A 24,464-nucleotide genomic window follows, 5' to 3' on the forward strand; every position below is an offset into this window, starting at 1 on the left:
TAGCACGGTTGACCTAAGTGGGCGGGGGCAGGGGCAGGGACGCCGGAACCCCGGAACAAAGACTGCAAGTTGCAGGACCTCTGGCCACTTCCCTCGGAGCCGGGCTCCGCACCTGCGCCCCGCCCCGGGCCCGCCCCCAACGCGGTGGGGGGGCGGGGGCGAGGCGGCCGAACCCTGGCAACGCGAAGGGAGGGGCGGCGGCCGCTCGGCGCTGGCTCCGCAGGCCGGGCTGGACGGGCGCCTGGCCCTTTAAGGGCCGCCCCCGAGGAGGTGCCAGGCCTTGGCTGCTCCGGTCTCTCCTTCCTGGTCCTGCGGGGCAGGGACTGTCTGTAGAGCCGTGGGAGGGCACGGTGCCCTGACCGGCCCAGGTGTCCCCGGCCTGGCCCCATGGCCCTGGTCACAGTGAGCCGCTCCCCCCCGGCCAGCGGCCACTCCACGCCCGTGGGGCCCACGGTAAGTCTGGCTTTGCGGTGGTCCGGCCCACGCAGTTGGCTGCCAGCGGGGCCCAGGGGAGCGCGCCCTGCCCGCTGCCGGCCTCCCCTTGAGCCTGGGGGTGTGGGGAGGCAGACCCCAAGTATCACGCCGGAGGGGATTGTGAGGGGGTCTTGCTCCCAGGAACTCAGACTGAAGATCTGGAGCCTGAAGCTCCAGCCCAGACTGCGGAGGCCCTACCCACTTCCAGGCCCAGAACTGGGCCAAACTCTTGGACACCTCTCGCACCCCCACCCACTCTCACCCCAGCTGCCCTACCTGGACCTGGGCCCGGGCTCCCCCAGGTCCTCCGGGTGGGGAGCGGACTAGTTTGGGAAGGGACCTGACACCTTTCCTGGTTCCAGTCCCTGGTGGTGGTCGGGGGGAGATCCCCCCCCTCTACACCCCCAAACCCTGAGAACAGAGAGGAAAGTCCTTGCCTCTGCCTACTTGACTCTGCCCTGGGGGGCGCTTTCTCAGCAGGGCCAGGCATCCAAGCGGAGAAGCCGGCTCCAGCGAAGGTGAGCACCTCTCCCCAACACAGACGCCTACATCCAGCCGCCAGGCCTGGCTGCTGCCATCCTGCAGGACTCACAGCCAAAGTAGCTGCTGAATGTGCGGGGCAGTGTTGCCAGAGGGCATGGCCAGTGAGCACAGTTGCCTTGTAGCACTGACCTGGCTACCCTTAGCTTTCATCACCCTCCTCCTTCACCACCATCATGGACCCTGGCTCAGGCCAGTAGTCACAAGCCAAAGGGCAGGGTGAGACAACAGGGCCCAAAGACTCCTGAGTCACCACCAGATTAACAGCATCTCCTGAGTTATGCGGGTGGGAAGGGAAAGGGAGCAACCCTTGGCCCCTGCCCCCCTTAGACAAGTGGGTTGAAGGCTTGAGAGCCTCTGAGACAGTGGTTCCCAAAATGTGGTCATGGCCTCAGCACTTGGGAACTGGTTAGAAATGCACATTCTTAGGCTCCAGTCCAGACCTACTGACTCTCCAAGGATGGCGCCGAACACCTGTTTTTACAAGCCTGGTGGGTGATTCTGGTGCACCTGCCTTGAGGGGTACGGCGGATCATAATGCCTTCCCTGCTGCCCTGCCAGGCAGAGCTTTGCAGTGCTCCGTGGGGCTGTCCTGGGACTGCAGGATGGAGAAGACAATGGAGAAGCAGCTGAGGCCGGCCCGGAGGCAGTGGAGAGACCCTTGGGTGAAAAACAGCCCCACGGGGACCAGACAGATGATGGGCAAGGGCTCCAGAGTCCCAGGAAGCAGGAGCAGAGTCAGCATCTGCATCTCATGGTGGAGCTCCTGAGGCCACAGGACGACATGCGCCTGGTGAGCAGTGACCCAGAGCCCTCTGAGAAGGGGAGAGAGGAGAGAGCTGGGGGTTGCAGGGAGAGGGTGGAAGGGAGCTAACGTGTGTGCTTGCCTGGGAAACAGTGGTGTGGGGGCTAGGTAATAGGAACCCCCAAATCCCAATGAATCGCCGTTTCAGCAGGGCACAGTCATATCTTCAGATCTCCGGAGGTGTGGGAAACTACAAGGGGAGGTCCGTCCTGCTTGAGCCTGTAGGACAGATTAGGGCCAAGAGCTGGTAATTATAGAGAGGCGAGTGCAAGCCCTTCCTGACACCGTGAGTTGTCCATTCCCATACTGAAGGCCTGGCCTGTTGCTCTGGAGGTCCTGCTGAGCTGGAGGAGGGCCAGGCACCACGGGGGTGGGGTGGGGCATAGGTGGGAGCTTGAGGATTGAGGACCAGTTCCCAGATGCCTCTGGGGCATCGCACTGTCTGCAACAAGATGGGCAAAACAAAATGCAGGCAGCCATTCATAAAGCTGAATTTATTCCACAGAAGCACCGTCCTTCATTGTGGGATCATGTCCTTAGTATTTCTGGGGTGAGAAACCTTTCTGGAATTGAATGATAGTAATGACTGAGTAAAAAGGCTGTTTCTAAACCTCCTTCCTAGGCAGAAGCTAAACTCGGGCTATCTGTGTCAGGCCCATTCTCTCCTTTTTCCCACATATACCCCCTTTAAAAAAAATCTTCTTTTTTTTTTTTTTAATTTTTATTTATTTATGATAGTCACAGAGAGAGAGAGAGAGAGAGGCAGAGACACAGGCAGAGGGAGAAGCAGGCTCCATGCACCGGGAGCCCGACGTGGGATTCGATCCTGGGTCTCCAGGATCGTGCCCTGGGCCAAAGGCAGGCGCCAAACCGCTGCGCCACCCAGGGATCCCAAGAAAAATCTTCTTAAACATTTTGTTGGACCATGAAATCCAAAAGTTGGGAACCCCTGGATTATAAGCATAGTCTGGTGTCTGAGAAGGGCAGGCAGCAGGTCTGTTCTAGGCCTAGGTGTGTGTCCAGTGGGGGCAGGGGTGGAGGGTCTTCTTGGGCCACTGTCACCCTGGGCTTCCCCCACCTTGTCTTCCCCAGGCAGCCCAGCTGGAGGCAGCACGGCCCCCCCGGCTCCGCTACCTGTTGGTAGTCTCCACAAGGGAACACCTGAGCCAGGATGAGACAGTCCTTCTGGGGGTAGACTTCCCCGACAGCAGGTGGGAGCAGGGAAAGCAGGGGAGGGGGGGCGAGGAAGGGAGATGCTGAGGAGACAGTGGCTTTTCTTCTGTCCCCTGCCAGTTCCTCCAGCTGCACCCTAGGCCTGGTCTTGCCACTCTGGAGTGACACCCAGGTGTACCTAGATGGAGACGGGTAAGAGGTGGCAGCCAGAGGGAGGAGGACGGGTAGCGGTGGGGCCAGCAGGGTGATGCATGTGATGGGACGTCTAGACGCTAGGGAGCAGGAGGTGAACTCCAGGCTAGTACCTGGGCCTGGGCCCACTCAGCTCTGCCTCAGATTTGCTGTGCGATCCTAGGCAAGTTGCCTAGCTTCTCTGGGCCTCAGCTGCCCCTTATCTGGTAAATGGGGCTTATCCTGAAGCCCAGGATGTGCACATATTCTGAGGACCAGCCTCCTAAGGCAGCTTTTTGGTGGGCCTCCCAGGGGCTCTGTCCCAGAGCCTGGAGTTGGGTTCCACCCCCACCTGATCTCCCTCAGGGGCTTCAGTGTGACGTCTGGTGGGCAAAGCCGGATCTTCAAGCCGATCTCCATCCAGACCATGTGGTAAGGGTTCACACGCTTCCTCAGAGCGGGCTGCAGGGGCGGAGCGGGGCAGCAGGGAGGTCAGTGGGACCCAGAGTCTCCTCTGTCCCAGGGCCACGCTCCAGGTGTTGCACCAAGCCTGTGAGGCGGCTCTCGGCAGTGGTCTCGTGCCAGGGGGCAATGCCCTGACCTGGGCTGCACACTACCAGGAGAAACTGAGCTCTGACCAGAGCTGCCTCAACGAGTGGATGGCCATGGCCGACCTGGAGTCTCTGCGGCCTCCTAGTCCCGGGCCTGGCCGGTCAGTGCGGGGAGGGGTGGAGAGGGAGGGTGCCGTGGCCGAGTTCCTGGGGAAAGGGTCTGTGGACTGATGGGCTCGGCTCCCAGGCCCTCGGAACAGGAGCAGATGGAGCAGGCGATCCGGGCTGAGCTGTGGGAGGTGCTGGACACCAGTGACCTGGAGAGCGTCACTTCCAAAGAGGTGGGCTGGGGGACGCCTGGCTGGCTCAGGCCTATAGCATGGGACTCCTGATCTTGGGGTCATGAGTTCAAGCCCTACTCTGAGTATAGAGCCTATGTTAAATAAAAGAACAAATCCCAAAAACCCAAAGAGGTGGGCTGGTGCTGGGAAGGAGCAGGGGTGAGGAGGGAGCGGTCCCTGGCAGGGCGGGGGTCTGGTGGGGGGTGGTGGTCCTCCAACTGGGCCAGAGCTTTCCTCTCTTCCTTCCCATCTTGCTTTCCTACGCTCCTGAGCCAGTCCCCCACGCCTGGCCTCAGCCTTCTGTCTAGATGGGACAGGTACTGTCCTCTGAGGCCCCAGAGGGAAGGGTGGGGCCTCGGGGCGCCTGCAGGGTGCCCCCCTGAGCGCCACCTGCTGGGCTCTGCCTGCAGATCCGCCAGGCCCTGGAGTTGCGCCTGGGCCGCCCGCTCCAGCAGTACCGAGACTTCATTGATAACCAGATGCTGCTTCTCATGGCCCAGCAAGACCGCGCCTCCCGCATCTTCCCCCACCTCTACCTGGTGAGCAGCGGGGTGCAGGAGGGCAGGGTGGGAGGGCCCACCTCTGGGGAACGGAGGAGGATGCTTCTCTCCCTCTGCAGGGCTCGGAGTGGAATGCAGCCAACCTGGAGGAGCTACAGAGAAACAGGTAGGGCCCCAAGCTCCCCCAGGACTGGCCACCTTCTGTCTCCCCGCTTCACTTGGCCTCCTTCCAAGGGGCAACTTGGCCAGAACCGCCCCCAGGCCCCCAGGAGCTGCTAGTTCCACTGCCCGCCCTGCCCCTGCCCGGGGCTGCTCCCCCTGTGAGGCCTCAGGCAGAGAGAAGACAGGCCTGCTGGCGGCTCCCTTGGGTCCACTGGCCCCCCACGCTGTGAAGCAAGCACCAGACAAGGCCCGGATGGAGGGGCTCAGCCTGCAGAGCAGAGGGGCGGCAGTGGGAAAGCTCCTCTCCACCTGACCTCCCCTAGAGGGAGAAGCCCGTGGCACTCTCCCCGGGGGACCCGGTTGCCTGCTCTCACAGGTTCCTGCCCTTTGCCCACCGTGGGCTTCCGGGAAACTCACTGTGGCCCCGTCACCCTGCTGCCACCCTGCTGCCGCAGACCCACCCAGTCTCAGCTTTGCTCCAAGCTCTTCTCTGACTGACCTTTGAGAATAATAGAAGGCTGAGTGCTGCCGTCAGCCCAGCAGCTAGTCAGGCCAGAGGGGAAATCTCAACCCCGGCAGGGCAGGGCAACAGGATGCTCAGGGTCACAGCTGCCACCTCCCCCCGCCCCCCCGCCACCCCCCCCCCGCCCCCGCCTGACTCTCAGAACCAGCCAAGGGCTGCTGGGCAGGCTGTTGGTCAGTGGGCCTCCTGCCCTCTGCTCAAGGGTCAGCCACATCTTGAACATGGCCCGAGAGATTGACAACTTCTACCCCGAGCGCTTCATCTACCACAACGTGCGCCTCTGGGATGAGGAGTCAGCCCAGCTGCTCCCCCACTGGAAGGAGACACACCGCTTCGTGGAGGCTGCAAGGTGGGCTCCCCAGCTTCATGTGTCCCCATGCCCTCATTCTGCTGGCTTTGCTCTCAGCTCTAGGACCCCTTCTGGCCGGCAGGGCCTCCCCCTCCTGCTCTGCCCTGGGTGGACCACTGCCTGGCCTTCTCCCATGATGCAAGGCACCTGACAGGGGCAGGGACCAGGGAGCTGACCGTGTTCTGCCTCCACAGAGCGCAGGGCACTCGGGTGCTTGTCCACTGCAAGATGGGCGTCAGCCGCTCAGCTGCCACGGTGATCGCTTATGCCATGAAGCAGTACGGCTGGAGCCTGGAGCAGGCCCTGCGCCACGTGCAGGAGCTCCGGCCCATTGCCCGCCCCAACCCGGGCTTTCTGCGCCAGCTGCAGACCTACCAGGGCATCCTGACTGCCAGGTACTTGTGGGAGACAGGGGGAAGGCAGTAGGTGGGTGTGGGAGCTGGGGTGGCCGCTGGGTCACTCAAAGCTGACTCAGGGCTACCTCCCTACAGCCGGCAGAGCCACGTCTGGGAGCAGAAAGTGGGTGGGGCCTCCCCAGAGGAGCCCCTGGCCCCCGATGTCTCCATACCATTCCCACCTCTTCCACCAGAACCAGGGGGCAGTGGGGAGGTGAAGGCTGTGGGTCTGGAGGAGAGCCAGGCAGCCCTGAAAGAAGAGCCTGGGCCACGGCCCCGTATCAACCTCCGGGGGGTCATGAGGTCCATCAGCCTCCTGGAGCCTCCCCCCGAGCTGGAAGGCACCTCAGGGGACAGTGACCTGCCAGAGGTGAGGCTGGGGCACGTGGGGAGCAAGAGTAGAGGGGGAAGATGGCTGGAGGAAGGAGACAGACCAGGACTGGTGCTTCATTTCCCATGGGGATCACTCCCCAGGCAGCTCTGATTCGTCCCCTCAGAGCAGCCAGGGAGACCCAGTGGAGGCCAGTGAGCGCTGCCCTCTGTGGGAAAGGGAGAGCATCATGGGGCCGGGGGCATCCGCATGGGCTTCCGGGCCGAGCCAGCCCTGGGCTGGAAGCTGCAGGCACTCTCAGCCTGAGGAACAGACTTGCTTCCTAAGGGCCAGGGCCCACCCCCCCAGCCATCCTCCCCCAGGCCAGGAGCTGAACAACCAACATTTGACCTAGACAAGGTGGATGAGATGATCTCTGCAGCCCCTCCCAAATCTGAGGGGCAACCTATCAGAGGATGGGTGCAGAGGGGTCATGGCATCCACACAACCAAGTACTGGCTGCACAGTTGAGCATCATCTCTGTGCTACATGCTGCAGGGCACAAGTAGAAGACCAGAGGTGGGCCTTTGCCTTAGGAAGCCAGAACCCACCCCCATCCCCACCCCCATCCCCACCCCATGATTCAAGGCAAGGTGGCTGACCTGGAGGAAGGAGCTCGTCACAGAGGGCAGGAACATGGGAACATTTGGGAGAGGCTTCCTGGAGGAGGTGGCACTGGGTATGGATGGTTGTGGATGAGTGTGGGTGTTCCTAAAGTCAGAGTGTCTTCACTTGGCACCTGGCTCAGAGCCCAGCACCTGGAAGGCTCTCAGGAATGATGGTACAAAGGCAGAGAGGGGCGCCAAGGATATGGCAGGTGCAAGGAAAGCTCAGGAGGGCTTCTGGGGCCAAAAGGCTGTAGACAGGTGAAGGCTGAGGAGCAGGGACAGTGGGGCTGGGGTGCTGTCTTCTTTCCCGTGGAAATGTGACCCATGAGTAAGCTCAGGTTTTCTGCATTCACGTAACATTCCGCCCTTGCCCCTTTCCAGGCTTTGTGCTCAATGCCTCTGCCCTGGAAAGACTTCTCATGATTCTTCTACTCTGACCCTGCCAGGTGTTTTCAAATGAATCTTCAGAGGAAGACCCTCCAGAGCCTCTCCCTCAGCTCTCAAAGGCCAAGGGAGGCCGGCATTGTGGCAAGGGGCCTTGGCCTGCCCTGAAATCCCGCCAGTCTGTGGTTGCCCTCAACAGCGCCGCCCTGGTGGCCAGCCGGACCCAGGCCTTCCAGGAGCAGGGGGAGGCTGGTGGTTCCTCCACACCCAGGCTCCGAGGGAAGGTGGTGAGGCAGGCCAGCGTGGATGGCAGTGGGGAGGAGGGTGAGGCCTGAGCCCTCACACATGCCCATGGCCCCCTAGACACAAATAGAGGGGCCGGCACACAGCTCCTGGGAGGAGCACCCTTCACTCCTGCCCGCCTGTCCACATTCCTTTTAGCTCCTCCCCAGGTGACCCCAAGACTCCATCACTACAGCCTCAGCTGCTACAGCCTTAAGTCTCAGACATGTCCATCTTTCCAAGGGCTCAAGACCTTCTCTGTCGATAATGGGGATGTGACAGAGACGACGCTGACAATACCTTTGAGGGCAAGAGCGCCTTGTTTTCATTCTCCATTGCTGCCCGAAACATCCACTTGCAGCCACAGAATTAAAAAAAACTGAGTTTCCCAGTGCAGAAAGGCTCATGCTCACTCCCTCACCCATTCCCACCTGCCTCACCCGTCCTCTTCCTTCCTGGGGTCCACTAAGCCAGAGAACCAGCAGCGCATAAAGGCCGAGAGTGACCTCAGTCCCCAGTCCTGGTGGCGCTGAGGAGTGGAGAGCTGGCCCACAGATGGGGCTGGCGGGTGGGCCTCCTTCCCACACTCCACACCAGCTGATCTTTTGCTGCTGCCCCAAACTTATCACTACTCCCCCGCAGCACTGCACTGGGTCACAGGACACCGGGCCAAAGAGAGTCTTCTTTTTGTCCTTCACAGTCTTCTTCATAGTATTGGGCTTTGTACTTAGAAATAAACATTTTCATACTATTTTCACTTTTATGATAAAACTATCTGCCTGTTAGTCTGATCCTTCTCTGGTTACACAAGGAATTTGGTTTCTCCTAGCCCGCCGGGTCTGCTCACAGCTCCCAGGTGTCTTGTGACAGGCCTGTTTGGGGGAGTGGTGGGTTTGGGGAGGAGGGAGAGGAAAAATGAGGAAGAGAAGAGGGGAGACCGGTGCTGTCTCCCTCATCTCTGAGGGCAGGGCCTGGGTAAATGTTAGCTGCCCATGTACCCCTCAGGCAGGTTGGCAAGGGGCAGGAGGGGCACGTCTACACTGGGCAGCAAGTGCTCAACAGAGACAGCTGAAGGGAGTTACCCATGAGAAAGTGGGAGCTGCCAACACTTATCTGGACAGGACCATAACTGTTTGAGACACTAAGGCTCCTTTTGGATACTTGATGATGGTTCTCGAGCACATTTTGGGTCCCAAGAATCTTCCTCCTGCTAACATGGAACAGAGCCTGATTTTCCAAACCAGCCCATCACTGCTGAGGAAGAAGGCCCGTCGATGGGCCCTCGCCTTCTACGTAGGGGTTCTTTTTGGTCAGGTTTAGTGTTTGAGAAGAGTAAGTGGTTCCATCTTGGTCACTTCTATCCTGTCTTCCCAAGATCATATTCTCTGCCCTGTGACACTACTTCGGTTGGAATTGGGGGTGGGTATGCAACTCCTTCCTTCAAAGCCGACTCAGAGGTAGGAGTTAGCACCAAATGTTCTCACTGATTGAGAACTCATGCCCCATTTTAAGGGCATATCTCATCCAGGCCCTGGTAGGACCCTAGCACTGCTCTAACCCTAGAGTACCAAGGGGCAGGGAGCCTGGGTTCTAGCCCTGTCTTTGCCACTCAGAAGTTACTCCACCTCAAGTCTCTGCTTCTTTCTATAAAGCAAAGGGATTAGACCAGGAAATCCCTCAGTGTCCCCCACTTTGGTATTTTAACAATATATGTCATCTATATATTGATAGAATTCCCCCTCAACATGTTCTCTAGAGGAGAAACAATTTGTATCTATCTGTGGGTGACATGCCTAGGGTCACAGGTAGGGTCCAGAGAAACCTTGAACCACTTGGCTGGTCCACTCTTCTGAGCAAACAGTGAGGGCTACCTGCCATCCTACAGCCAGCCATGAGCCCCATCCAGACTGCCTTTTCAGTAGTCCTAAGCTGGGGTTAGGGGCAGGTAGGGCAACAGTGTCAGGAGGAAGCCGAGGCAGGGCCCTGCCCTCCTGCAGCCTCTGCCACTGAGAGGGAGGGTCCTCTCATGAACCCAGAGCTCCTGGGCTGACCAGAATCTGTGGAGAACTCTGAGAAATAAGAATTCAGCACAGAGGGAAACAAAAACTGAAGGGGAAACTTTGCATCAAAAATGCAGATGGGGATACTAGGGTGGCTCAGTGGTTGAGCATCTGCCTTTGGCTCAGGGCATGATCTGGGTCCAGGGATTGAGTCCTGTATCAGGCTCCCTGTGAGGAGCTGGCTTCTGCCTCTCTCTGTCTGCATCTCACATGAATAAATAAATAAAACCTTTAAAAAAAAATGCAGACAGGGGCATCTGGCTAGCTCAGTCTGGAGAGTATCTGACTCTTGATCTCAGGGTGGTGAGTTCAAGCCCTACATTAGGTGTAGAGATTTTTTTTTTTTTTATAAATTTTTATTTATTTATGATAGTCACAGAGAGAGAGAGAGAGGCAGAGACACAGGCAGAGGGAGAAGCAGGCTCCATGCACCGGGAGCCTGATGTGGGATCCGATCCCGGGTCTCCAGGATCGCGCCCTGGGCCAAAGGCAGGCGCCAAACCGCTGCGCCACCCAGGGATCCCAGGTGTAGAGATTACTTTGGAAGAATGCAAATGACTTAGAAACACACAGAGATCTCACACAAATTGCTAAAGAGGCAAAAAAAAAAAAAAAAAAAAAAAAAAAAAAAGTATGTATCCCTTTGATTTTATTTTCCAATCCTTCACAGGCAACCACTGTTAAAGCTTCTTGCTGAGGCAGTCCCTCCAAAGACACTCCAATGCTTATGTCATAAAATATATTTATCTATTCTTTTAAAAACATAAATTACAGCCTATTAACATTCTGCACTTTGAAAACCTTTTTCATAGCAGAGAGAGTTGGATATCAGTTCAGGACCACCTAGTTTCTAAAATAATCATATATGTTCTTTTTTTAAAATTATTTTTATTTATTTCTTTGAGAGGGGGGAGGAGCACAAAGAGAGTGAAAGGGAGAAGCAGAGAGAGCCTGATGCGGGGTTAGAACCCAGGACCCTGAGATCGTGACCTGATCTTAAGTCAGATGCTTAACCCACTGAGCCACCCAGATGCCCCAATACATATTCTGTTCTATGGATTCCACTATTTATTTAAGTGGTCATCTACCGGTGAACATTTAGGTTGTTCATGAAATTTTTTTCATTCCAAATAATGTTTAAGTCCTCTCGATATATTGGGATCCCTGGGTGGCACAGCGGTTTGGCGCCTGCCTTTGGCCCAGGGCGCGATCCTGGAGACCCGGGATCGGATCCCACATCAGGCTCCCGGTGCATGGAGCCTGCTTCTCCCTCTGCCTCTCTCTCTCTCTCTGTGACTATCATAAAAAAAAAAAAAAAGAGTCCTCTCGATATACTTCCTTGGGCACACAGACCGTGAAACCTGGAGGACGTATTTCTAGAACTGCCGAAGCACAGCCCATATGCATTTAATTTTGAAAAGCTCTGCCTAATTTCCTTCCAAGAGGTTGTACCAATGCACAGCAAATGGGAATGCCTGCGTATGTCCTTAGCGGACTGTCGGGCCGACAACACGGCGATGTCCCTTCCAGCGAACCCTGCAACACTCCTGGAGTCCAAGAGCATCAAGTCCAAGGCATCACAGCTACCACCGTTTTGGGCCCGAGAAGTCACTGAATGTCTGACAGGCCCTGACACAGAGGCTACGTTTTTCTGGCTCTCAGGTCGGAGCCTTAACTCGGACGGCCGGGCCGGGCAGCTCCAGGCAGCCTCGCCCCGGGTCACCCGCGCTGCCGAAGACCTAAGACGGGCGCGATCCCAGGTCCGCAGCCTCTCGGCGCGGGGCAGTCGCCCAGCCCAGACGTGAACCCGCGTGCGGCCCTCGGACGCAGGTGCCTCCAGGCCAGCTCCCACCGTCGCGGGCGGCCCCTGGTCACGACTAGGTTTCACGCCGAAGAGAGCGTGCTCCCGCCGCTTCAGCCCGCACCCCGGACGCCTCGGGCCGCGGCTGGAACGGGAAGCCACGACACCGCGAGCGCCCAGGCGGGGGCGAGCGGGGCGGGGGGCGGGGGGCGGGGATGCGGTGCGGGACACACCACGACGCTCGGGCGCCACCTTGTGTCCGTTCTCTTGGCCGCCGGGTGGCGGACCGGGAACTACGTTTCCCACAATGCCTCGCAGGCGCGAGGAGGCCCCTCGTTTCCATGGGAACCTAGCTTTTTTTTTTTTTAAAGATTTTATTTATTTATTCATGAGAGACACACACAGAGAGAGAGAGAGAGAGAGAGAGAGAGGCAGAGACACAGGCAGAGGGAGAAGCAGGCTCCATGCAGGGAGCCCGACGCGGGACTCGATCCCGGGACTCCAGGATCGCGCCTTGAGTTGAAGGCAGGCGCTCTACCGCGGAGCCACGCAGCTGTCCCAGGGCACTAGCTCCTTAACTTGGAGGACCGCGTGGCCGCGCTCCCCGTCCGGTGCCCTCCAGCTGGGACGGAGTCTGCAGAGAGTTGAGGGGCAGAGTAGGGGGCTGGAGGAGAGGGGGCACCCGGGACCAGCACTCCCAAATCCCTGGCGTCCAGCCGTCCGCGCGCTCCCGGGGCCTCGGCGTTCTGAGGCGAGGTGGCCCCGGGAGGCCCGGGTTGGCGGGGCCAGTGTCCGGCCGAGCCTGCGCGCCGCCGACAGGTACTTCTGGGGATGGTCGGCGTCACCGATGCACGTGGACAAGGGCTCGCCGGGCAGGGCAGGGAGCGCGCCCGGGGTGGGACCGGGGCTCACCGCTCCGGGCTTCAGTCCCCCGCTGTCTGTGCGGCTTGGGCCGGAATTCTAGGGCACCTTACGATCCCGTTGCAGGGGCAGCCTCTGGCTCTCTGCGACCCCGGGAACAAGTCCCTTTATCTCTCTGAGCCCGTTTCCTCCTCTGTAGAGAGTTTGCAACAGATGATCTTTATGGTCTCTTCTAGAGGATATGGGGTCATTACCCCCTCATTGCACACCATGTGCAAGAAGAAAGAAAGGGAACTGCATGGTCTGAACGACAATCTCAGCTCAGGATCTGGAGTCAGAGCAACTTGGGTTTGTGACTTTGGGCAAAGTTATCACATCTCTTAAGGGTTAATGATAGTGCCAGCTCAGGTGTTTGAAGATTAAGTGAGATAATGCATGGAAGTTTTTTTTTTTTTTTTTTTTTAATACTTCATCTATTCATGAGATACACACACACACACAGAGAGAGAGAGAGAGAGAGAGAGAGAGAGAGGCAGAGACACAGGCAGAGGGAGAAGCAGGCTCCATGCAGGGAGCCCGTCATGGGACTCCATCTGGATCCAGGATCCAGGATCCCACCCTGAGCTGAAAGCAGGCACTAAACCACTGAGCCTCCCAGGCTGCCCAATGCATGGAAGTTTTTAAGCCCAGGCCTGCACCTAGTGAGTGTTCTCCCAAGTCCCAGCCATCATTTCGGATGCCTTTTTTTTTTTTTTCTTTTTTTAAGATTTTATTTATTTATTTGACAGCACAAGCAGGGGGAGCTGCAGGCAGAGGGAGAAGCTGGCTCCCCACTGAGCAAAGAGATGGAGGCAGGGCTTGATCAGAGGACCCTGGGATCATGACCTGAGCTGAAGGCAGATGCTTAACCCACTGAGCCACCCAGATGCCCCCATTTCTGATACTTGAAGAAACCTTCCTTAGCTACTGTGAGACCTATTGTTGGGCAAATCCATTTTCCTAGACAGGAGGGTTTTATAGGCTGATTCCAATAGGGAAGCCTGAAGTCTTATCCACAACTGGATGCGTAAGCTGCATATCTCCTCCTTTCAGCTGTAGTCTGGGTTATATCAGTACCACACAGCATCTAGGAGGGTCCAAAGCCCAACACCAGGCAGTGCAGAAGATACTTTTCCTTCCTTAAGATTCACAGAGGATGTGAGCACTTACATGTTATGATACAGAAACAGCTGAATATTGAATTATATTTATGTAACATTTACATAGAACTGGATACACACACAGTTATAAGGAATACATGAGAATCCTGTGCTACTTGCATTGAGTTCAAACTTTGTATTGGGAAAACCCTTATAATTTTTAATTAATGATAAAATGTTTTATTTGTTAAGTCTGGGAACTCCCAGTGCCTTCACAAACAAGTCTTCACCCATCCAACAGGCATCTTTATGTGGAAGCCATGTGCTATGAGTAGTTCATGACTACCTATTATATACGTGGTACTGTGTAGGGTAGTCTGGGGGATAGAAAGATGTATGAAATGATCTGTGCCCTCAAGAAAACAGTCTGTAGGAGTACCTGGATGGCTCAGTGATTAGGTGTCTGAGTCTGAATTTCAGAGTGGTGAGTTCAAGTCCCTCATTAAGCTCCACACTGGGCATGGAGCCTACTTAGGAAAAAAAACAAACAGTGAATAGAGAAGATCAGTTATGCATACAAAACACATAATGCAAGAGGAAAGTGATGTGTCGTGAGAGAGGTACAGGTATCTGCTGTGCACATTTAAGAGGCAGGAGAAACCATTGCCAAGTGGCTGTCATGAGAGCAGCAAGGAACAGACAGCATTTCAGGCAGGCCTGGGATGTGGACAATGTGGATATGCCAATAAACAGGGCAAAGTTATCGTGGGCCCCCTCCTGGCAGCCCTGAGACCCAGCAGAGAAATGTCAATGGCCCTAACTAGATGTGAGCTCTGAGAAGGCAGCAACGGTGGTTTGGTCAGTTTTACTCCTAACATGGCATGTGGGTAGCTTGTGGGAGATATTAGTGAAGGAGCAAGAGCTATGAGTTTCCTGCAGGGATGAGCCAAGATATGGTCTTTGCATTATCCTGAGACCCTTTTATTAAGTTTACATGCTGTCTTACAGACACCATTCTGGTGACGAGGGTTGCAGGGCGATGTGAATAGGCAGGTGATTATGGGGCAAGGACCATATTGTTGGCAAATTTAGTACGGTAACTGGGAGCCAAGTGAATAGGGTCTCATGAATGGGTAGGAAGGTTTGTGAGTCTCCTTCCCTGGACTTGAGCTGAACAACCACAAGGGGAAGAATCCTCAGCACAGGATTATGAAGAGGTCTTGAGGTCCAGTGATGGATACCCTTTGGGTCTGTCTAGTGCTATATGTTCTTGGCTCTTCTTTGTCTGTGGCCCACTCCCCCTGCAAACAAATTTCTCTCCCATCTATGACCCACCTGGGAATGGAAACCGTGTCCACCACGCCAAGGCCTATAGCAGCTGCAAAGGAATGAAGTTGGTTTCAGCAGTGCTATCTTGAGGCTGACTTCTGGGCCCCATCCTTCTAGTCCTGCCCAGGGCTGACCCTGTGCCAGGAGCTGGCACTGAAACAGACCACTCAGAACAGCTGTCCAGTGACCCTGGGAGCTGAGAACAACCTTAGGACCCAGGATAGAGGAATCACTTGAGGAGGGCAAAGCAGAGAATATCTAGAGGAGAATGGCTTGAGGACAGGGCAAACCTTCCCAAGTCCTGTTTAGAGTCCCCTCTGAGGGCAGCCCGGGTGACTCAACGGTTGAGCGTCTGCCTTCATGCCCAGAGCGTGATCCTGGAGTCCTGGGATTGAGTCCCACATTAGCCTCCTTGCATGGAGACTGCTTCTCTCTCTCAGTCTCTCCCTCTCTCTCTCTCTCTCTCTGTCTCTCATGAATAAATAAATACATCTTTAAAAAAAATCTTTAAAAAAAATAGACTCCCCTCTGAGATCCTCTGTTGCTCACAAAGGGTGAAGTCATCCTCAGAATGAGAAAGCTGGGGAAAGTTTAAGTGGGTTCAACTAAAGAAGGGATGGAGCACAACTGACTGCCTATTTGTCCCTAGATGTGGGATGGTGCAGGAATTCTGGAGGCTACAGATGCTCCTCTTCTCAAACAGGAGACCCATAGTGAGCAGTTACATCATCTTCCTGGCAGCCTGTGCTCCCATCCTAGAGTCCCGTTCTTCCTCTCTGTCCTGTCCCTCCAGTTTGCCACCCCACTGGATGCAGGTAAGTGTCTGCTGGGTGTGTCAGGATTCCTGTGTAACTAAGGGCCACGTGAAGCTTTACTCACTCCAGACCTGGCCCTTGAGAGGAGGTTACCACAGTTCAGTGCCTGCCTTGGGGGCCTACATCAGCCTGCTTCAGGGACATGCTGGTCCTTTACAGTTTACAGCAGCCAGAAAGTCTTATTTTATGACTTTCCCTTTCCCATCTGAGGGATCTGAGTTTTTTAGGTTATAGACCAAAGAGCCAAATGGTGGCATTGAGAGCAGTGATCTTCCCACTGTCTTGGCTATAACTAAAGGGGGTGCCATCTGCCTCCTGGTAAGGCCATGGTCCTAAACTAACCTGAAAGTAGACCTGTACTCCCCTTTCTTCCCATTTCAACCAGAGTTCCCTACCCATTTTCCTGAGTTTTCCAGCCTGGCCCAGCTGCTCTCTGTTATTAGATGTATTTGGCCAGAGTCTCTCACTCTCATGCCCTCACTAGACACTGACTTGCTCCCATGGCAGCATGTCACACCAGGCTAGTGCTCCTCCCCCTACTCTGCCAGATTGGCCTGCTCCTAGGTAGCCACCTTGGATCACTGGGACACCATAGGGGATTCTGTATCTGGTTGGAGGACTAAGAATACAAAGATATTCTCCCATTGGGTGGGGAGGCAAGTCAGCAAAGTTTGTCCAGTGAGATTCCCTGGCCTCAGTAAAAATGCCACACTCCACTCCATTGGCACACCTGGCAGCAGCTCAGTGAGCCTCAGAGGTAAAGATGGGTAGGTAGGTGTGGCAGGAAGGGGCACATGGAACAAACCTGGATGCAAGCAAGGCACCATTTGCTGGCCTAACTCAAGTCAGACTTACTTGTGGGGGTGGGGGACAGGTTGGGTGAAGGAAGATGTCCCAAAAGGCCAGGGAGACAGAGCTGATTATATGTATCCCACAAAATTTATGTGGCCTGAGAAGGCTTGGAACTGAGTGGGCATGCTCAGGGCAGTAGCTGCCTGTCTACCCCGGAAGCACATACAGCTGTGCAGTTCATTTCTTGGTTTGGTGGATTGACTCCCATCTACCAAAGGCCTAGGAGACCTTCTCTATAGCTTGTGGCATGAACTATATTCATAATGTTGTGCACTATAACCACTGTCCATTTTTAGAATGGATAGAGAATGAGAGTGGGGAGAGGGGAAGAGGAGAGGAGAGAGAGAGAGAGAGAGAGAGAGAAGCAGACTCCCCACTGAGTGCAGAGCCAACATGGGGCTCGGAACCAAAGTCAAAAGTTGGATGCTCAACCAACTAAGCCACCCAGGCACCCCTCCATTCTACTTTCTATCTTCATAAATTTGCTTATCCTACATACCTCACGTCAGTGGAATCATTCAATATTTGTCATTTTGTATCTGGCTCACACCACTTAGCATAATATCTTCAAGATTCACCTATGCTTCTAGCGTGTGCCAGAATTGAAGGCAGAATAACATTCTACCACATGGATAGACCACATTTTGTTTAGCTGTTCATTTACTGAGGGACACATGTATTGTTTACATCTTTTGGTGACTGTGGATGCTGCTGTGAATATGGGTGTACAAGTGTCTGTTTGGGTCCCTGCTTCCATTCTCTAGGGCATATACCTAAACGCAGAACTGCTGGAACATATGGCAAGTCTATATTTAACTTTCTGAGCATTTGCCAAACTGTTTTCATAGTGACCGAGAGACTTCATAGTGATGCAATATCATTATCTAGATTGCCTACCATAATTACATTTCTCCAAATATCCCCAAATTTTCCATTACAACTTTAAAAAAAAAAAAAGATTCAAGGAATGCCTGGGTGGCTCAGCGGTTGAGCGAGTCTGCCTTCAGCTCAGAGTGTGATCCTGGTTCAGGGATTGGGTCCCGCATCAGGCTCCCTGTGAGGAGCCTGCTTCTCCCTCTGTTTGTGTCTCTGCCTCTCTCTCTATTTCTCTCATGAATAAATGAATAAAATCTTGAAAAAAAAAAAAGATTCAAGGCCCAGTCAGGGATCACAGACTGCTTTTATTTTCATGTCTCTTCATTCTTCTTTCTTTCTTTTCTTTCTTTCTTCTTTCTTTCTTTCTTTCTTTTTTTCTTTCTTTCTTTTCTTTCTTTCCTTCTTTTTTTTAAAACATTTTATTTATTTATTTGAGGGAGAGAGAGAGAGAGAGCACATGAGCAGGAGAGGAAGGGAAGGCACCTCCAGGGGAAGGAGGAGAAGCAGACTCCCTGGCTGAACAAAGAGCCCAATATGGGGCTTAATCTCAGGACCCCAAGATCATGGCCTGAGCTGAAGGCAGACACTTAACTGAATAGGCCACCTTGGAGCCCCTGGAGGGCAGCCTAGGTGGCTATGCGCCACTTTAGCTCCACCTTCAGCCCAGGGTACGATCCTGGAGACCTAGGATCCAGTGCCACGTCAGGCTCCCTGCATGGGGCCTGCTTCTCCCTCTGCCTGTGTCTCTGCCTCTCTCTCTCTCTGTGTCTCTCATGAATAAATAAAAAAATATTTTTAAAAAATGAAATCCTCACCCCCTAGCACCTCAGAATGTGATGATTGTTCTTACAGCTAGAGCGCTTATGGAGGTACTAAGTTAAAAGGAGGTCATTAGGTTGGATCCTAATCCAGTATGACTGGTGTCCTTACAAGAAGAGATTTGGGGGCACCTGGGTGACTCAGTTGGTTAGGCATCTGTCTTTGGCTCAGGTCATGATCCCAGGTTCCTGGGATTGAGCCCCAAGTCAAGCTCCCTGCTCAGCAGGGAGTCTGCTTCTCCCTCTCCCCTCCTCACGCTAAATCTAGAAGAAAAGAAGAAGAAGAAGAAGGAGGAGGAGGAGGAGGAGGAGGAGGAGGAAAGAAAGAAAGAGAAAGAAAGAAAGAAAGAAAGAAAGAAAGAAAGAAAGAAAGAAAGAAAGAAAGAAAGAGAAAGAAAGAGAGAAAGAAAGAAAGAAAGAAAGAAAGAAAGAAAGAAAGAAAGAAAGAAAGAAAGGGAGAGATGCTGGGTGGCTCAGTGGTTGAGCGTCTGCCTTTGGCTCAGGGTATGATCCCCGTTCAGGGATGGAGTCCCACATTGGGCTCCCTGTGGGGAGCCTACTTCTCCCTCTGCCTATGTCTCTGCCTCTCCTCTCTCTGTATCTCTCATGAATAAATAAATAAAATTAAAACAAAAAAAGAAGAAGAGATATGGGACTCCTGAGTGGCTCAGTGGTTAAGTGTCTGCCTTCAGCTCAGGGTGTGATCCTGGAGTCCCAGGATCAAGTCCCACATTGGGCTTCCTGCATGAAACCTGTTTCTCCTTCGGCCTATGTCTCTGCCTCTCTCTCTCTCTCTCTCTCTCTCTCTCTCTCTCTCTCTGTGTGTGTTCATGAATAGATGAATAAAATCTTAAAAAAAAGAAAAAAAGAAGAGATATGGATACAGACATGTATGGAAGGAAAACAACATGAAGACACCAGGAGAAGTTGGCCATCTACAAGCCAAGGAGAGAAGCCTGGAATAGATCCTCTCCCAGCCATCAGAAAGAAGCAATTCTGTCAACACCTTGATCTCAAACTTCTAGCTTCCAAAACTGTGAGAAAATAAATTTCTGCTGTTTAAGCCACCCAGTCTGTGATATTTTGTTATGGCGACCTTAGCAAACTAACACAGACTTAAACCTAACCATGTGAATAATTCCATTAAAATGTAAACATCCCAATTAAAACACAGAGCTTATCAAGACTCCACGACATAAGATGGAACAGAAATATAATTTTTCTACAGACACAGAAAATTGAAAGGATGAGAAAAGGTATACTAGGCACATAGAAAGCACAAGAAAGCTGGTACAACTACATTAATATCAGACCAAGTAAATGTCCAGACAAGGAGAATTAGCAGAGATAAAGAGATACGTTTCATAATCAGAAAAGGACCAACTGAACAGGAAACTATAACCCTCAATGTATATGCACCTAATAACAGAGCTACAAAGTAATGAAGTAAAAACTGCCAGAACTAAAGGGAGAAACAGACGAATGCATAATCAGAACTTGGCAAACTCCTCATCGATAACTGATAGAAAAACTAGACAAAAAAGCAATAGGATATAGAAAATCTGAGCACTACAACCAACCAACCAGACACAATTGTCATTAAAGGAACTCTATCCCATCATTGCAGAATGCACAGTGTTTTCAAGCACACACGGGAAATTCCCTAAGGTAGATTATATCCTAGGCAAAAAGTAAATTCCAATCAATTTCAAAAGATTAAAATCTGGGCAGCCTTGGTGGCTCAGCGGTTTAACACCGCCTTCAGCCCAGGGCCTGATCCTGGAGTTCCAGGATCGAGTCCCATGTCAGGCTCCCTGCATGGAGCCTGCTTCTCCCTCTGCCTGTGTCTCTGCACTTCTCTCTGTGTGTGTCTCTCATGAATAAATAAATAAAATCTTTTTTAAAAAAAGATTAAAGTCTCACAGAACATGTTTACTGATCACAATGGAATTAAATTAGAAATGAATAAATAAGGGCACCTGGGTGCCCAGTGGTTGAGCATCTGCCTTTGGCTCAAGCTGTGATCTCAGCGTCCTGCTATCAAGTCCTGCATTAGGCTCCCTTCAGAATTCAATCCCAGGACCCCTGGATCACAACCTGAATGAAAGGTAGATACTCAACCACTGAGCCACTCAGGTGCCCCAAGAATATATTTCTATATAGTTAATGAGTCAAGGAAGAAAACACAGTGAAGTTAGAAAATACTTCAAACTGGGGGTGCTTGGGTGGCTCAGTCAGTTAAGTGTCCAACTCATGATTTTGGCTCGGGTCCTGATCTCTGGGTTGTGAGATCCAGCCCCGTGTCAGGCTCTATACTCAGCGGGGAGTCTGCTTGCGATTTTCTGTTCTTCCTCTCCCCTCTCCCCCTTTCCCCTCTTGCATTCTCTTTTTCTCAAATAAATAAATCTTTCAAAAAAAGATGGGACTCAACGGTTGGGCATCTGCCTCCAGCTCAGAGCATGATCCCTGGATCTGGGATTGAGTCCCGCATTGAGCTTCTTGCATGGAGCCTGCTTCTCCCTCTGCCTGTGTCTCTGCCTGTGTCTCTGCCTCTCTCTCTCTCTCTCTCTCTGTTTCTCATGAATAAATAAATAAAATCTTTTAAAAAATAAAAATAAATCTTTCAAAAAAAGGAAAAATACTTCAAACTGAACAAAAATGAAAGCACAGAAAATTTGTGTAGTACAGCTGAAGATGTGCTTAGAGGAAAACTGATAACTTTAAATGCCTATATCAAGAAAAAGAGACATTTAACATCAATATTCTATGATTCTGCCCTAAAAGATTAGAAAAAGGTTGGCAGTTTTTCAGAAAGTTAAACATTTTTACCATATGACCCAGTAATTCTACTCCTAAACATATAATACCCAAGAGAACTGAAAACATATATTCATACAAAACTGGTACACAAATATTTGTAAAAGTATTAGTCATATTGCCAAAAAGTTGAAACAACCTGAATGTCCACCCGCTGATGGATAAACAGTCTATACACACAAAGGGATACTATTTAGCCCAAAGTGGAATGAAGTAGTTACATGTAACAACATGGGTGAACCTTGAAACCTTATGCTAAGTGAAAGAAGCTGGATACAAAAGACCACATGTTATGTGATTCCACTTGTTTGAAATGTTCAGAATAGGCAGATCCAGAGAGATAGAAAGTAGAATAGTGATTGGCAGGGGGGATTGGGCCAACTGGTAAAAAAGGCTTCTTCCCAGAGTGATGGAAATGTTCTGGAATTAGTGACAATGGTTGTACAATGTAATGAATATACCAAAACCCACTGATTTGTACCCTTTTACTTTATTTTTTAAGTAATCTCTACACCTAACATAGGGCTTGAACTCATGAGCCCGAGATCAAGAGTTGCATGCTCTATCAGCTGAGCCAGTCAGGTGCCCCACCACCCTGATTTGTATACTTTTTTTTTTTTTAAGATTTTATTTATTTATTCATGATAGTTACACAGAGAGAGACAGAGAGGCAGAGACATAGGCAGAGGGAGAAGCAGGCTCCATGCAGGGAGCCCGACGTGGGATTCGATCCCAGGCCTCCAGGATCGCGCCCCGGGCCAAAGGCAGGCGCCAAACCGCTGCGCCACCCAGGGATCCCCTGATTTGTATACTTTTAAATGATGAATTTTATGTATTTTTTTAAAGATTTTATTTATTCATGAGAGAGAGAGAGAGAGGCAGAGACACAGGCAGAGGGAGAAGCAGGCTCCATGCAGGGAGCCTGATGTGGGACTTGATCCCCTGATTTGTATACTTTTAAATGATGAATTTTATGTATTTTTTTTAAAGATTTTATTTATTCATGAGAGAGAGAGAGGCAGAGACACAGGCAGAGGGAGAAGCAGGCTCCATGCAGGGAGCCTGATGTGGGACTTGATCCCCGGACTCCAGGATCACATCCTGGGCCGAAGGCGGGTGCTAAACCGCTGAGCCACCCAGAGATCCCCTGAATTTTATGTATTATGCTATATCTCAAAGATTAAAATAAAACAAGCTAAAAAAAAAAAAAAAAGAACAAGTTAAACCCCAAGAAGTGAAATAATGAGAGGAGAAATTAGTGAAATGGAAATACACAAAGGACAGAGAAAGCAAAACAAAAAGTTGGTTCTTTGGGAAAGAAATCAATAAAATTGACAAACCCCTACCAAGACTAAGAAAAAAAAGGAGGGAAAATGCAAATTACCAATTATTGAGAACAAAAAGGCGAAAAGGGGCAAAGGAGAGCAAGGAAACTTTTGGACTGATTGGATGTTCTAGATCTTAATTGGGTTGATGGTTACACCAATGTATATATTTACCAAAACTATATATGCTTAAAATCTGTAATTTTGGGGGATCCCTGGGTGGCGCAGCTGTTTCACGCCTGCCTTTGGCCCAGGGCGCGATCCTGGAGTCCCGGGATCGAGTCCCGGGATCGAGTCCCACATCGGGCTCCCGGCATGGAACCTGCTTCTCCCTCTGCCTGTGTCTCTGCCCCTCTCTGCCCCTCTCTCTCTATATCATGAATAAATAAATAAATCTTTTTTAAAAATCTGTAAGTTTGTTATGGATAAATTATACTTCTTTTTTTTTTTTTTTTTTAAGATTTCACTTATTCATGAGAGACAGAGAGGGGCAGAGACAGAGGCAGAGGGAGAAGCAGGCTCCATGCCGGAAGCCCAACGTGGGACTCGATCCTGGGACTCCAGGATCATGACTTGGTCTGAAGGCAGACACTTAACCACTGAGCCACCCAGGCGTCCCTATATTTCTTTAAAAAAAATTTTTTTAAGTGATATTGATCTGTAGTTTTCTTTTTCTGTGGTATCTTTTGTTATTTTGTCATTTTTATTTTTATTTTTGTTAAATATAGACACTAACCATTGAGCGACCCAGGCATCCCAATAAATTATATTTCAATAAAATGAAAAAATTTAAAAATTCTAGTGGCACCTGACTGGCTCAGTTGGTAGAGCATGCAACTCTTGATCCTCTGGTCATGAGTTCAAGCCCCATGTTGGTCATAGAGCTTCCTTATAAAAAAAAAGAAAAAAAAATCTCTGTACTGTTATCTCCAATTCAAATATGACATTTGAGGATTTTTCCTCACTTTTCTTCCATGTTTTATCTTCCTTTTTCCACAGTGTAATCTCTGACTTCCAACATCTATATATTTATTCATTTTTTTACCCCTAATACAAAAACAGCAACAGAATTCTTACACCAATACCATTATCAACAACAAACCTTTTAAGTAAAATTCAAGCTTTTTTTTTTTTTTTTTTGGTAGTCCTTAGGAAGTCCATGAACCATATTGAAAATTTATTTGTATTTTTGTATTTTTTTTTCTGTATGATTATATCAATTTGGTATACAGTTAGGTTCAGTTGTTACTATTTGTATTCAATTTTAGGATTCAAAAAAAAACCCTCCTGATGTATTTTTTAATTTGTAAAATATTCAGATGATTCAGGAGCTGAGACTGTATAAAAAAAACTTAGGGACACCTGGGTGGCTCAGCAGTTGAGCATCTGCCTTTGGCTCAGGGCGTGATCCTGGAGTTCCGGATCGAGTCCCACGTCGGGCTCCCTGCATGGAGCCTGTTTCTCTCTCTGCCTATGTCTCTATTTCTCTCTCTCTGTGTCTCTTATGAATAAATAAATAAAAAAACTTAGACAAATCTCACTCCCATCTTCTCTTCCATCACATTTTTACCTATTCCCAAAAGTAGCCATTTTATTCTAGTTTTTACTCTTTCTATGTTTCTTTCAGATTTGTATCTTCTTTTCCCTTTTTTCTTCTACAAAGGTAGCACACTACATATTTAGCAATTTATCCTGGAAATCACTTTGTATCAGATAATGGAAATCTCTCTCTCTTTTTAATAGCTACTCAGTATTGCACTGGTGGGTTTATTTAATTAGCTTCCATGGACGGGAATTTAGGTAGTTTCCAACGTTCTATTACAAATACCACAGTGAGTAAGCTTGTGCATATGTTGCTATATGTCTGTGGAAGTGAATCTTCGGGATAAATTCCTAGAAATAGCATTGCTGCGTCAGAGGGTAAATGTTATGTCGTCTTATTAGCACTACCAAATTCCTCTCCCTGGGAGGCTGTGCCAATGTTATGCTCCTACATGTTTCCCCCCAGCCTTGCCAACAGAGTATACTGCCTAAGGTTTTTAGCTTTTGCTAATCTTATTTAGAGGTGGGCATCTTGTCCTATGCTTAAGGGTGAACTGGAAACTCTTTGAGGCTGGAGACCCAAGCTGCCTATTCCACATAC

At 51.3% G+C, this 24,464-nt stretch overlaps 1 protein-coding gene and 1 long non-coding RNA gene across 3 annotated transcripts; both read left to right on the forward strand.

Moving 5' to 3' along the window:
• Positions 1–243: 243 nt before the first annotated feature.
• On the forward strand, positions 244–8,399 carry SSH3 (slingshot protein phosphatase 3). Of its 2 annotated transcripts, none has more exons than XM_072790095.1 (14): positions 244–453; positions 955–992; positions 1,576–1,807; positions 2,912–3,030; positions 3,113–3,184; positions 3,530–3,595; positions 3,687–3,875; positions 3,962–4,055; positions 4,466–4,594; positions 4,675–4,721; positions 5,443–5,589; positions 5,784–5,984; positions 6,081–6,354; positions 7,409–8,399. In XM_072790095.1, the coding sequence occupies exons 1-14, from the start codon at positions 388–390 to the stop codon at positions 7,679–7,681; spliced, it is 1,947 nt and encodes a 648-aa protein (XP_072646196.1). In that variant the 5' UTR covers positions 244–387; the 3' UTR covers positions 7,682–8,399. The 2 variants fall into 2 exon arrangements, with proteins under 2 accessions (XP_072646196.1, XP_072646195.1); XM_072790094.1 differs by having other exon boundaries at positions 245–453; positions 952–992.
• Positions 8,400–11,895: 3,496 nt separating this feature from the next.
• Positions 11,896–19,246, forward strand: LOC140612517 (uncharacterized). Its single transcript, XR_012013692.1, has 3 exons — positions 11,896–12,308; positions 15,468–15,633; positions 19,018–19,246. It is a non-coding gene; the product is annotated as an uncharacterized lncRNA (long non-coding RNA).
• Positions 19,247–24,464: the final 5,218 nt, after the last annotated feature.

The sequence above is a fragment of the Canis lupus genome, chromosome 21 (genome assembly GCF_048164855.1).
Source record: "Canis lupus baileyi chromosome 21, mCanLup2.hap1, whole genome shotgun sequence".
In the NCBI taxonomy this organism is placed as follows: domain Eukaryota; kingdom Metazoa; phylum Chordata; class Mammalia; order Carnivora; family Canidae; genus Canis; species Canis lupus.